Below are 13,575 nucleotides of genomic sequence, written 5' to 3'. Positions count from 1 at the left end.
AGACTGATGACATTAAGTAAGTACTGGCAAGACTGAATTGGAATAGGACTTTCATATAGTGCTCTGAGAGTGTAACATGTTATAGCTTTGGAATGTTCTTTGGCAGATCCACCACTATGAGCCATATAGTGGCCTCGTGTGACAAAGCAGAACTATATTCCTAGGCATTTACCCAAGAGAAAAGAAACCCTGTGTCCATGTAGCCTCGCACACACATGTTCACAGCAGCTTTGTAATTGACATAAACCGAAAACAATCCAACCGCTCTCAGCAAGTGGATGAATAAGCAAATTGTGGGATATCCCTAGAAGAGAAAATACTCAGCATTGAAAGAAAGAAAAATTAGTATAAGCATGAAAATGAAAGACTCTCAAAATAATTATACCAGGTGAAAGAAAGTGAACAACAGATGTATTTATTGTAAGATTCCATTTTTATTCATCTCTACCAAATGCAAACAGAATGCACTTCGGTGGTTGTCTGAAGAGATTGAGGGAGAACATGATAAGACTTCGGGGGCTGATGGAGGTGCTACTGTCTGGGTTGTGGTAATGATTTCAAGAGGGTTTATATGTGTCCAACTCATCAAATAGCACATCACAAATATGTGCAGTTTATGATATGCCGGTCATACATCAATTAAAATGTTATTTTAAAAATATTAAAAATCTCTTGCTTCCCTAGGGGTGGTACCACTTTTTTTTTTTTTACAAGATAACTGTTAGCATATGTGCAACAAAGGGGGAATGCCCCCTTTAGAGTGTCTGTGATGGGAGATGGGCAGGGTGTGGGAACATGGGAAACAGAGAGAACTCTAATTACATTGTTTTCTGTACAGCGGTATCTCCCCACCTGGCTCAGTTTATCCTAGAAATGAGTGTCTTTATTCTTTGTCCTACCTGCTGTGAATTGTAGCAACACTGAACAAGAGTTGACAAGAACTCTGCTACAAGGAGTGTGTACTTTCAGGAAAAAGAAAAAATATATATGTTGCTGTTTTGTTTTTAATTCTTACATCAGGAGCATGATTCTGAAGGATGCTGCAAACGCTGTTGTGAGAGGTTATACAAACTCCAAGCTGATGTTATTTGGTGGAGGAGAACACTAGGAAAGAATATCTGATTCAGGAACTGAGAGTGGGCTGTAGACTCATTTATCTAGTTGTGTCCTAAGAACACAACCCAAAATGCTAGGTTTACTTCCCTAACTGTCTCCCCGCCTAAACTATGCAGGTGCTGTGTGTGTGATCATGTGTGTAAACAGTAAATCTGGCCATTACATTGCACTAGAACGACCTCTGAGTGGTGGAAATTTAATAGCATGGAGCTCTTTATTTCAGTGTGGCCTTTCCTCTCTTTTATTTCTTCATGTACTCTCTTGCCCACACACATTTCCTCTTTCCCTCCCCTCTGTGCGCAGTTGGGCAAGTTCTCACTGAGCGTCCTTGGTGCATTTCTAGGCAGGGCACTGAGGTAGAGAGGGGTGGGTGCAAAGGATAACGGAAAGATTTAAACACAGACAAGAGAAGGGGGATTGCAGACAGGCAGGGCAGCTTGAAACAGGTTAACAAACTTTTGATATAAAAGTGACAGGCAGTTGGAACCTAAGTCTCTGCTAATGAATTCTGCAGCCAGCTAGTAGCAGGCATCTGGGCTCAGCACGTGCAGGGTTTGCACCTAAATGATGAGGGATAGCTTAATTTCTGTAATAGAATGTGAAGACTTCCTTCTCCTTCAGCGCCTTCAAGTTGACGGGACTCTCAGTAGATTGGCCTTCTTCTGACATACACTGAATGCGACTAGAATGCAGTTGTCAGCGTAAACAATGCCCCTTTGTATGTACGCACAGGTGCCTGCTGAGTATGTCTTGGACACAGCACCCTGGAGTCTAAACCTGTAGACAGGAGGGGACAAATAGTTAGATTGACTGCTACCTTTGGTGAGGAACTTGTCTGAAAACTTCAAATCAGGAATACGTATGGGCAGAGAAACTCAAGAAAAGCTCCGAGTAGGTAAACGGGTGCATTCTTAGGTGAAAGAGGTAGGAAGTAGACTTTTTGGAAATTCTCCATGTTTCCATTTAGTGAGAAGAAGCCTCTGTAAAGAACACAGCCAAACTTCATTGGCAGATTTAGCAAAGAATCGGACACTTACACACCAGGCATCCAGGGGGAGCCATCCTCCCATAACCACGAGTTACTGGATTTCTTGTGAGACAGCCCCATCCAGAATGGGAAACTGGAATGAGCACTGGCTTTCTGGATAAATTCCTGTAAAAGAGGAAGGTTTCCAAATTGATGGCACAGCCACTATAGTGACTTCAGATCAGTTAACTCTAGATTCCCCAAAGTAAAGAAGCAAAAGGAATTTTGTGATCTCAATGGTTTTACAGAACGTTTACCAAGGTCCAAAGATAATACATAATCTGTCCACCCAGGGTCATGAACATAATTAGTACCAGACTAGGCTAGAATTCTGGCTCTCAAATGAGATCTCATCCACCCCATAGGCCTAAACCAAATCTATTTCCCTATAAAGTAACATTTCAACCTAACCAAAAAAAAAAAAAAAACTCACCAGATCACTTGTGTTATTAATTTTCAGCAAATGGGCATTCAAAGACAGGCAATTCTCTTGGCTCTTTTCCCAGTTAAAGGTGCTAGAGGACAGTAAGTAACAGTTTTCTCCATGCCAGAGCCAGTATTCTGGACAAGGACCTAGAAAATATGATGACCCATTTAGTGAGTTATGCTTAAGTAAAGGACGTCTGTAGTCCATTCTTCATCAGTGAGGTTCTTGCATACACAGCAAACTCTTCTTGATTATTCTACCCAGATGCCTATTCAATATTTAAGTAGCTTCCTAGTCTTTATTTCTCCTTTTTTGTTGTTGAAGAAAAGAAAAGCAACCTGATTTTAGTAAACTGCATTTACTTCTCGTTTGTCATTTTCACTTCCCCTGTTAAAAAGTAGGACTTGCATGAGAGATAATTTTGAATCTGAATTTTTTTTTCAAATATTATATCTGTAGTCATGTGAGAGCTTGGGAATGGATATTAAATAAATGTTCTGACATTAAAAAGTTGTTTATATATATATTAAGATTTCAAGGCCTTTAATCATGTACATTAGTTTTAATAGTGACTGTTCTGCTTCTAGTCTCGTGTTGTCCGATATGGTAGCTATAGGTGAGGGTTCCTTGGATGGTACAAATGGTTAAGTGCTAACGGAAAGATTGGAAGTTCAAATCTACCCAGAAGCTCTTTACTTTCAAGAGGCCGTGGCCTTAAAACACCTATGGAGCAGTTCTATTCTACATGCAGAGGCAGCATGTATTGGAATTAAATCAATGGCAATCATCAAAGCTAAATGTGCCTCTTGACCAGGTGAAAGAGCCTAGTCTACACTGAGATGCGATGTACATGTTAAATAGTCATCGGACTTTCAAAATTTCGTATGAAAGAAGGAATGTACAAATCTTATACTGATTCCAGAGGTAAGGCAGCATTTTGAATATATTGAGACAAATGTATTCTTTAAATTATTTTAGGTTTCTCTTTGATTTTTAATATGGTTACTATTATACATATGTCTCACAATATTGACTTTGACATTTTTATGTAACATTCAGAAAGATAGTTAGAAATTTTCAGCAACAAGATTCGAAGACTGACCAATAAATCTAACTCAGGATTTAAGCAATAGCAAAACTATACCAATGTTTATATATTTACAAGCCCGCAACTGATTCTAACCATCCCCGGCACTGTTATCACCACCGCCACCACCATCCTCCTCCTGGGTGTTCGCAACATTTGCGACCTCCTTTAGTAGGAAACAAAACCCTTTAGTTTACATTGTGACTAAAGATTAAAAAATTCAGAGAAGAAAATTCATGAGAATGGCAAGATTTTCATTGTTGCATAAAAACACTAGACATTTTTAGAAGAGTAAGTTTTATCAGAGAGGAAAGCATTAGGCAATGAGAAAGAATAGATGTATATAATTCTAGGTAAAAGCAGAGAATAAAAACATCATACACTTTACTTTGCCAGGGCCCATCATGTTATATAAATGAAAGACAAATATAGGTTTCAGGGCCTAAAGGAACAGTCGGGTCAGAGCTTCCAAGTGATGACAAGACAAGAAAGGCACCTCTCAAAATGTGATGCTTACGCTCCCCGTATTTGATCAATAGCTGTTTGTCGTTAACAAACAGCAACTCACTGTGTGCCAGAAACTGTCGTGAGTGCTCACTGTGTGTGAGGTTATGGAACCCCATAACAATTCCAGGGGACAGATTCTATGTTATTTTGCTCATCTTTTACAGGGGAAATGGGCAGCTAACCTAGGTAGTCTCCATGTTCACCCACTGCCCTGCACTCCCTCTCAAACTGCTGAGTTTGAAGCCCTTGAAGGAGGATCTCTTCGTGTCTGCCCTTCAAGGCCTTTTGGATGCAGAACCATGGGAAAACCTGGAATATATTATATTTAACAAGCTATCGTGTTTTTGTACACAAAAGGTTGAGAATCACCACCGAACCTGGTACTAACTGTAAAGTCGCTTGCTCTGAACCATTCTGTTAGTAGCTGCAGGACCTCAAATAACCGACAGGGGGCGTGGCCGGGGGGCTAACATCTCAGTCTCCCTCCTTAGCTGGACTGCAGACTTGTTAGTAAAGAAGATTCAAGCAGGAGAAAATTGGTCTATTTTTTACATATGATATTGTTGTAAGTATCATTAGCTGAGACTTCTCAAACCGGCTCCATGCAATGGACCTTTCTCTGACCTTGTCAGGTAACGGCCCAGGGGGAAAAGTAAGACATTATCTGCACCCATACAGCCTCAGAAATCCTCCCTACAAAGGGCTGGTCTGAGTCAGCATGCTGGAAGTGGGTTTGGTCAGGTAAGAGAATACAGTATTGACACATCTTTCAACAATAGACGAAATGCTGCTCACACTGGGCATGCCTGGAAAAGAGTGTAAAACCGTTGTGACAAAGATTTAATCTGATACAACTGAAGGGTGTGTGTATGGGGGGGAGGGGGTGGTTTACAAACCTGCCTGCATAACGAATCCCTGACAGCTATGTAGCTATGTCTCCTTTATAAGCCGTCCTGTCCTCCTGTATGAGCGAGCCTTGGTGGCAAGTTCAGCAGTTCCAAGCCGCCAGTCTCCGTGGCAATGGGATTAAAACGGGGCTTTCTACTATTGCACAGATTTACAGGCTCACAAATGCCTAGGGCAGTGATTCTCCACCTTCCTCATGCCGCGACCCTTTCATACAGTTCCTCATGTGGCGGTGACTCCCAACCGTAAAGTTATTTTTGTTGCTACTTCATCACTGTCATTTTGCTAGTGATGAATCATGTAACTATCTAAGAGGCGGGGTGTATTTTCATTGTTAAAATTGAACATAATTAAACATCACTAAAGCACAGTGATTAATCACAAAACAAGATGTAATTATATATTGTGAAATATTTATGTGTTTTCCGATAGTCTTTGGAGGCCCCTGTGAAAGGGTCGTTAGACCCCCAAAGGGGTCGTGACCCACAGGTTGAGAACCGCTGCACTAGGGGGCAGCTCGACCGCCTCCTACAGGTCGCGATGAGTCAGTCAGCTCATGGCAGTAAGGGTTTTGGTTTGTGGTGTTATCCGTAAGTATTAGGCCTCCTTTGTTGAAGCTTTCTTGGAAATGCTATATCCTTTCATTTCCTTTCTAAATCTCGTCTTAGTGAGATTAAGTAAATGATAAATAGCATTTTTTCTAGAAAGTCTTATTTATTTTAAAGATAGTAATGAATTTGTAAACATTGAAGACATGTATAATCTATCAAACTTCATACAAAACTAATTGTTGTTATTGAACTTACCTGTGTCTCCTTTCACCGATCAAATGAATGAATGGGCATCTATGAAATATTGAGTTTTGCAAGACAGAAACAGAAGAATTCTCTCCTGGCTACTGTTGGGTTAATAATGTCAATAATAGGGCATTCACTCATGTACTTTCAAGGACGCAATATAATTCTTAAAGTCAGTTAGTCAAGGTATAGCTTCATCTTACACTTTGGTTCTCTCTAGGATTAAAATTACCCCCTGCAGAAAGACTAAATGATTCTATAAAAATGTCAGATGTAACACGATCATTTCCTTTAGCATTATCATTCCTTCCAATTTCTATCTACCTTCTAGACTATGAGTCCCACTCAGGCAATTCTGAACAATTTAACCCTTCTCATATCAAGTGACTTCTTGAAGCTATCACACTGCCTAATCTGAATTATATGACTGACACTCTATCCAACCTCTATCCATGGGCTTCGAGTGACAGAGGGGTGCGCTATAAAAACCAGTACCACAGAATAAAACAAAGAACGAAGGTAGATATAGCGAGTCCTCAGAATGAAGGTTACACTGTAGAAAAAGAAACCCAGGAACTGAAATACATTATAATGGAAAGGAATATATACCCATGGTCAGGGTGACGATAAAAATGCTCTTCCATTAAAAAAAATTCAAAACTTGAATTTGAAAAAGAAGAAGATCTTGAGGGAAGGAAAACTTAATCAAATAAAATAGTTAAAAGATTTGGCATAAGGTAGGGCAGAGTAGGTAATAAAAAATGAAAGCTAGTGTAGAACATTAGGAGTGAGGAATGGAACATATATCCACGTGCCAATCCTGCGCCTAAGAACATTCACGAAAGAAAAGGAGAAGCTTCTGGTGTACCTGAAAAATTTGCTGCTCTCTTCAGAACTTCTTGGAGATTCAGATTCTGATTTTGAACTTCCGTCAGCTTCGTGGCTTTTTCATCCAGTCTGTCGGCAAGAGTTTTTATGATATCTTTGAGTTCCTTTTGTGATTCCTGGGAAGCTTCTTCTGCCTGCTGTTGGGCCAACATCTGCCCCTCCAGTATATTCTCCTGGTGAGTAATGTTTTCTTGCTGCTGCTTTAGGAGATCGAGCGCCTGGGATACTAAATCATAGTGGAGTTAAGACTCTTCCTAAACTTCAAGAAACCTTCCCACTGGATTTTGACAAAACATATCAGAAAAGAACCAAATGCAACCATTTGACCGCACACCAGTTGCTTGGAAGAGGTCTAAATTGAAGCAGAAGTTATGGGTTTTAAAGTCATTTAATATTCCTCCAATTTGTAAGTGTTAGTGTTAAACAAACCACCGGGGTTTAGACAAATCATCAGCATTTTACTCTTTATTAATGGTCACACATAAGTTAAAAGTAATCGCAATAAAAAAAGTAATCGCAATATAAGGAGTATGCCAGAGGTATAAATAAAATGCAGATGATATGAAATACTCAGATGCCACCTGGACTCAGTGGCGATTAGTCTGAATGGCCATTAGTAGCTTATTCTCTGTCACCTTTAACTACCTCTCCTCTCATTCCGTCTCCCCTTTCAGACTTCCTACTTTTATTTCAGAGTTGTGACACCCCTCTTTGGAGACACTCACCCACGCAGAATTAGAAGTGGATGTATCACACTAGTCCAAAAAAAACCTTGTTTTCTTTTTTGCAACAGCATATTTTAGGCAGGGTGGAGATGGAATGAAAATTGTGAAATCAAGCGGGCAACAAAGATTTAGAGTCTAATCTCCTGGTGTTAGAAGCAGGCAGATTCAGTGCAAAACAAACCCTGTGCTTGCAGGCTGGATGTGACCATGTTGTACACTGTTCTAATCCTCAGTGCAAATCATGTGTTTAAAACTCGATGTGTTTACTTACATTTTTAAAAAAGGTTTCATGACCTTGAACAGCGATGGAGAACTCTCTAAGTCCTTTGACTGTCCTTGGACCCCATATCGTCCAAAGAACCCACAGCCACCACTTCCAGCCATAGGTAGAGGGGAAGAGTCTCTCCTAGCCATTCTGGGCCTCCTTTCCATTTCGTTCCCCATCAATGCCCTCTTTTGCCTAAATAATAGTATAATAAACTTGAGGTTATTTTGGTTTAAAATCTTATATTTATTGAATAAGGTTCTGCTTTGGTTCTTCCTTTGTAAGCTGGGTTGAAACCTCTCTATCAAAACTTAACATTTTGAATTTAGAGCTCAGTGGAGTTTCTTTCACTTTGGGGTCTTTCAGGTAGGTGATCTTGTGGACTGGCAGCTTCAGATGAGCTGTCCCCCACCAGTCTGCCGTTCACAGTCTCCAGGCTGCTGTTCTTTTGAGAAATGAGAACACTGAGCCAAGTCACCTTCCCATGTTCTCAAATTGTTTTTGCCTAAAATGTATCTCAGTCGAGGCGGCTTCTCAATTATGATGCAACCAATTGATAAGCAGTGTTTCGTAGCCGTTGTTAATATTTTCTCCCATTTCCCTGTTTCAGCACTTACATTGCAGTTTCTGAATTATAAGAGTCACCAGTAATCCCAGGCAAAGGATCCCCAGGGTCACAGTCGCCAGGCACCACCATCGCGAAGAAAGAAAAGGAGGGCCTACAGTGACATAAAACAAAGCCAGTGCAGCAGGAAAGTACGGGAACCAGAGCGTCATTGGCTAAACTATTCTTTGCTCCTGCCTGTGCTTGGGGCCTCCCTTCCCTTCCTTTTAGGCCTCCCACTCGTTCTCCTGATAATTGGTTATTCACCTGATAGGGAAAAGCTATGAGCAGCTTTAGATTTCAAGTAAACATCCCTTTATCACACGCGCAGCCAGTACATTTAAGAGCTGAGATTCGAAAAAATGCCTGATGCGAAACGTCGGATAAGGCTGAGCCCTGTCTACTCTCCTTACAGCGATTCCTCCAACAGCCCCCAGTGCAGTCGAAGGCACCCTCGTGCACAGGCAGAGAGCCTGAGCCTTCAAGATATGCCGTGTGCGTCTTTGCTTGCCTGCATCCACACATGCACACACACATACACATATACAATGTATTTTATAAACGGCATCATACATCAATGTCAATCAAAGAAACTATAATTGTGTAATCAACCAGTTGTGCCTCGATCCATAATGCCCTGCCATTCAATATTTATTCTATTAAAATGACAGCTGAAAGTGTGGGGCTAATGACAAAAATAGGTATAGCAATGAGACGCTGAGATTCCCTTGGTCCCCTTTCCATCATTTCCTAACAGTTGTTGTTACAAAGAAGAAAGTCACTCTCGTGATAAGATCAGTTAAATCATGTCACAGACAGATACAAAACTATCCCTGCAGAAGGACATCATACTTGGCCACAGGGATGGTCAACCAAAATGAAGGAAAGTCTCAAGGAGATGAATTGACCCAGTGGCTGCACCAATGGGCTCAGACAGAACAAGGGTGAGGATGGCACCAGACTGTTTCATTCGGTTGGGCACAGGGTCACTATGCAGCAGAACCCACTAGATGGCACCTGACAACAACAGCAACAATCATGTTAGAAGCCCCGATGGCCCAGTGGTGAAGCAATTGGCCACGGACTCTAAGACTCAAAGCTACCAGCTGCTCATGGAAGAAAGATGTGCCAGTTGGCATCCACAAAGATTTTCAATCTTGGAAACCCTGTGAGGCAATTCTATTCTGCCCTCTAGCCTCCTATGAGTTAGAAACACCTCGGGTTAATGCAATGGGTTAATGATGTGTTCCACCTCTACAAGAATGTGCATTTCATTTACTCTGCAGGAAAACTGCATGCACTATGAATTCAGCTTCCTCACCTTGTGAGACATATGGATCTTAAGACCCGCATTCTAAGACCCACATAAACGTCTTTAATCCAAATGCCACTGTCTCCATAACTGGAAACATCACATCACAAAATTTACTGTGCACATGTGTTCTACAAGTCAATATAGCTACAGAATTTTTAGGTGTTTACAGCACTGGATTCTGCCAAGGTGAGCTGGGCATACTGGGCATACTACTCCTTATCTTTAGTTCTCCCCTTGCTTCCTGGCTAGTTGAGGTAGGCGAGGTTACATTTAGTGTACTGTCCTGGAAAAACCACTTTTATAGAGTGGTTTTAAAAGTTATCCTTCTCTTGGGACGTTTCAGGTCAATTATGTATGTTGACTAAATGTATCAATAAATTTATTTATCAAAAAAAGCACTTTCTTAGTGTTTTATACTAAAAATGATAACAAACCAAATAGAAGGTTTTACAGGGGAGAATATAATTCATTTACTGAACCTCTAAACAGTGATTTAGACTTCAGAGCAGTGTTTCCCAGAGAGGGATATATCGCCCCCTCAAGGTGGGGTGTCAGGTACATTGGAAAGATCCAGGAAGGCTGTAAAATCAGATCGCTACACTTTATCCTGCAATATGGGCTATAGTGCAAACCTTTCTGAGTGCAAGGGGGCACTGAGTAAATTTTTTAATTTTTATTTTCTGAAAAAGGGGGTGGTGGGCCCAACAAATTAGTTTGTCAGCATATACTCTAGAGTGACAAGTTGGTAGAGAAGAAGTCTTATAAATAAATAGAAGACTTATAAATTAAAAGAAGCAGTCTTGTAAGTAATGGCCTAATTCTCACCTCAGGGACAAATATCCCTGCGTAAATCTTTGAAATAATGATTTTCTTCTTGTCAATGGTCAGTCCATATTATAGGATATCAACTAGGTCCATCCCATTTGACGAATAAAATTTCTCGATCTTTAGCAAAGCTCATTGGACCTACATCTGTGCAGGAAAGGCCCGTGTTCCATTTTCTACAGGCCGCCTTTGATCCTCTCTCCTTCCTAGTCCAACTTCCCTCCCTCACTCATGTTGTTACAGAGAGAAAGTAACTGGGGCCTTTTTGGGAGATACCTAACTTAACTGGGATTCAGAGAGGAGAATCAATTTCTTAACTGAGGTGAAAGTCAGGCACTTACTTTTTACTGTGTGAATAAATGAATGAATGACAAATAAATGACTATTGTTAACTTGCAGCCCTAGAAATGCTGGTCCTAATTTTAAATAAAAAATCAAGTCCTCAGTTCAAATGTTAAGTCACGCTATGCTCACGTTTCTTTGTCCTACTGAGGAAAAAACAAAGTTTGTATAGTCTAGGAGGACATGATTTAGAATTCCTTTACCCGGATGCCTCTCGCCCCTTTCTTGTATCTCATTCCTTTTTTCAGAATGGATAGGGAATAATCGGCAATTTGTCCATATTGTTTGTGAGGCTGGGATTATTCATTAATACATATTTAACAGTTCAAGAACTGTATGTGCCAAGCAGAAATCATGTTTTTTCAAAGAATTGGGAAACACTAAAATAAAAATTTTGCTGAACCATAGTGAATAACATTTGATCCACTTTCAAGAATTCAGAAGGTATTACGGGATTGTCACTGATTTAAGAACACTATTATGCAAATCATCATTATATCACTTTCCCGACCTTTTGGTTCAGGTCAAATGTAAACATTATCATTATATACATTGGGTGGATTCCAGTTTTCCTGAATCTTCTGATGGATTAGATTATGGATATTTGTCGTACAATATTAGTTCTGACATTAACTGATGACATAATAATCTTCCTGATCCCCACTTTGCCTCTGTTAACAAAGGAGATAATAATTGTGCTTGTCTCAAAAGGTGAAGATTCAGAGAGGTAAATCATGTAAAATTAGTAGGATTGAACATATCAAAATCAAAGCCACTGTGATCACATGGATTGTGACTAAGAGTGATGCCAGTAGGACAGAATAGAACTGTCCCACAGGTTTCCAATTAGAAAGGCTCACTATGAATGAGAGTGAACTCAATGGCAGTGGGCTTGTTACAGGGTTTCTAAGATTGGATTCTTCATGCAAGACGACTGTCACATCTCTCTCCCACAGAGTAGCTGGTGGATTGGAAACTCTGACCTTTATTAGCAACAAGGGGGCAGCCACAGTGCCCGACAGCCCCTTAGCACAGAACATAGCCCATAGTAAATTCTCAATAAAATTTTATCATGATCGTCTGCTATATACATGTTCATTCATCATCAAAATCATCCTCATTATATTTTACTGGCTTTTTACAAAGTAAATGTGACTTTTACTACATTTTCCCATCCTAAGGTCTTTACGCATTCTAATCCCATTTTTTGAATGAACTTATATTTTTAAGAAGAAAGTGAAATGCTGCCCCTGTACATATTCATGGACCCCCTCATACCTCTTGCTTTCCTTGCATTTAGCCTCTGCTCCGGCTGGTCCTGCATCGTCTTGATTTTGAGGTCGTCACAATTCATTTCCAAACTCATGCCAACGCGGAGAGAGTGAAGCTGTCCCAGGACTTTGGCAGACTGAAATGCACGGTGTGAGCCTCTGCTGGAGTATTTCAGCGGCTTTTGTTATCTAACAGGAGAATGACTCAATCGCCGGAGGAAGGGAGGGCTTGCTTCATATTGGGAAGTTGGCTGACGCAAGTACTTGGGTATGTCTGTTGCAGGTGGGGAAAGTGGTGATGCTGTTTCAGGATATTTCCCTAATTTATGAAAGGGAAAATTGTACTTTCCATGAGTAGTAGAAGAGCAGATTTACACGCTTTTCAGATTTTAAAAAAAAGCACCATTCCAAGGGATTAAATTACATCCAAATATGTGGAAGAGTTTGTTTGTATTGGCATCCAATTATTTAATCTCAATGATATTATTTGCTTGTTTATTTATTTCTCTGTAGACGATTATCTCTATGTGGTACTTTTTATAAGCCTCGTGTTTTCTTATTTCATTTATATTGTTTTAATCAGTGATAGGTTTAGGAAATTTGCAATGACTCATGTATGATTTGAAGTGAACTATTTACAGCTATGATGGTTTTTTAGTGTTTTGAATATTAACTTGTGATATCATATGGCAATAAAAAATAAGGGGCGAGTAGCTAACAATTAATAAATAAATCTAGAAAGCTAGGAAAAATCAACTCAGAAGCCCTGGTGGCATATTGGTTCAGCTGCTAAAAGAAAGTCAGAGATTTCAACCCATCAGCTTCTTGGGTGAGGGTTTGCAATACGTGTCTGTTCAGATTTTCTGTTGTGATAAGCTGCTCTGTTCAATTGGGGTGCTGTGAGTTAAAAATTCAAGGGCAAAGAGTTATTGACAGTCTAACCAGGATTCCATCTCTCCTCCTTCCTAGGTTTTCTGTAATCTCTGTTTTCTGTGCACCTAAAGTATCTAAGACTAAACAGAAAATAGCCTATCGGTATTAAAGTTTTCTCTAGTCACATGGTTTGCAACCAACTATGCCCCACCTTTCTCCTTCCAAAAAAAAAAGCACAGCTAGAACAAGTAAAGCTTAGTCCAATAAAGTAACAAAACAAATCAGTGTTTTATTATCACTCGCGCTCCCGCCCCCCTTCTCCCCACTGTGAGTGCGTGCATGCAAGCTTGACTGAATACATGTACAATAAAAAAAATGTAGTCACGATGCTAACTTTGCTTTTTAAGCCGTTGTCTTAGCACTTCATCCACAGGCCATACAATTCAAGAATTCCATCATAGAAAGAAGACTTGCAATTAGAATATATATATTCTAATTGTGGCAAAACTATAAACAATAAACACGCTACAATTCCGCAACTTCTACCTGGATACTTCAGTGCCATCAATTATACTCTCAGTATTGTTCAACCCATTATTG

At 40.1% G+C, this 13,575-nt stretch overlaps 1 protein-coding gene across 2 annotated transcripts; it reads right to left on the bottom strand.

Annotated features, from left to right (window-relative positions):
- Positions 1-704: 704 nt before the first annotated feature.
- OLR1 (oxidized low density lipoprotein receptor 1) lies at positions 705-12,185 on the bottom strand. 2 transcript variants are annotated; one of them, XM_075553099.1, is made up of 6 exons: positions 12,110-12,185; positions 8,363-8,464; positions 6,736-6,981; positions 2,577-2,716; positions 2,154-2,269; positions 705-1,893 (listed from the first exon to the last, which is right to left on the bottom strand). In XM_075553099.1, the coding sequence occupies exons 1-6, from the start codon at positions 12,183-12,185 to the stop codon at positions 1,743-1,745; spliced, it is 831 nt and encodes a 276-aa protein (XP_075409214.1). In that variant the 3' UTR covers positions 705-1,742. The 2 variants fall into 2 exon arrangements, with proteins under 2 accessions (XP_075409214.1, XP_075409213.1); XM_075553098.1 differs by lacking the exons at positions 705-1,893; positions 2,577-2,716 and having other exon boundaries at positions 2,196-2,269.
- Between the last annotated feature and the right edge of the window lie 1,390 nt (positions 12,186-13,575).

This window comes from Tenrec ecaudatus, chromosome 6, assembly GCF_050624435.1.
Source record: "Tenrec ecaudatus isolate mTenEca1 chromosome 6, mTenEca1.hap1, whole genome shotgun sequence".
Lineage (NCBI taxonomy): Eukaryota > Metazoa > Chordata > Mammalia > Afrosoricida > Tenrecidae > Tenrec > Tenrec ecaudatus.
This window is presented reverse-complemented; position numbering and strand designations above follow the sequence as displayed.

Excerpts from the sequence above, each read along its gene's own strand:
- OLR1 (XM_075553099.1), bottom strand. The coding sequence starts at position 12,185 with ATGAATTGTGACGACCTCAAAATCAAGACGATGCAGGACCAGCCGGAG. Across the intron at positions 2,717-6,735 it reads GAGAGCAGCAAATTTTTCAG|GTCCTTGTCCAGAATACTGG; the intron begins GTACACCAGAAG and ends CATATTTTCTAG. Across the intron at positions 1,894-2,153 it reads TCCCCCTGGATGCCTGGTGT|GTTTAGACTCCAGGGTGCTG; the intron begins GTAAGTGTCCGA and ends TCCTGTCTACAG.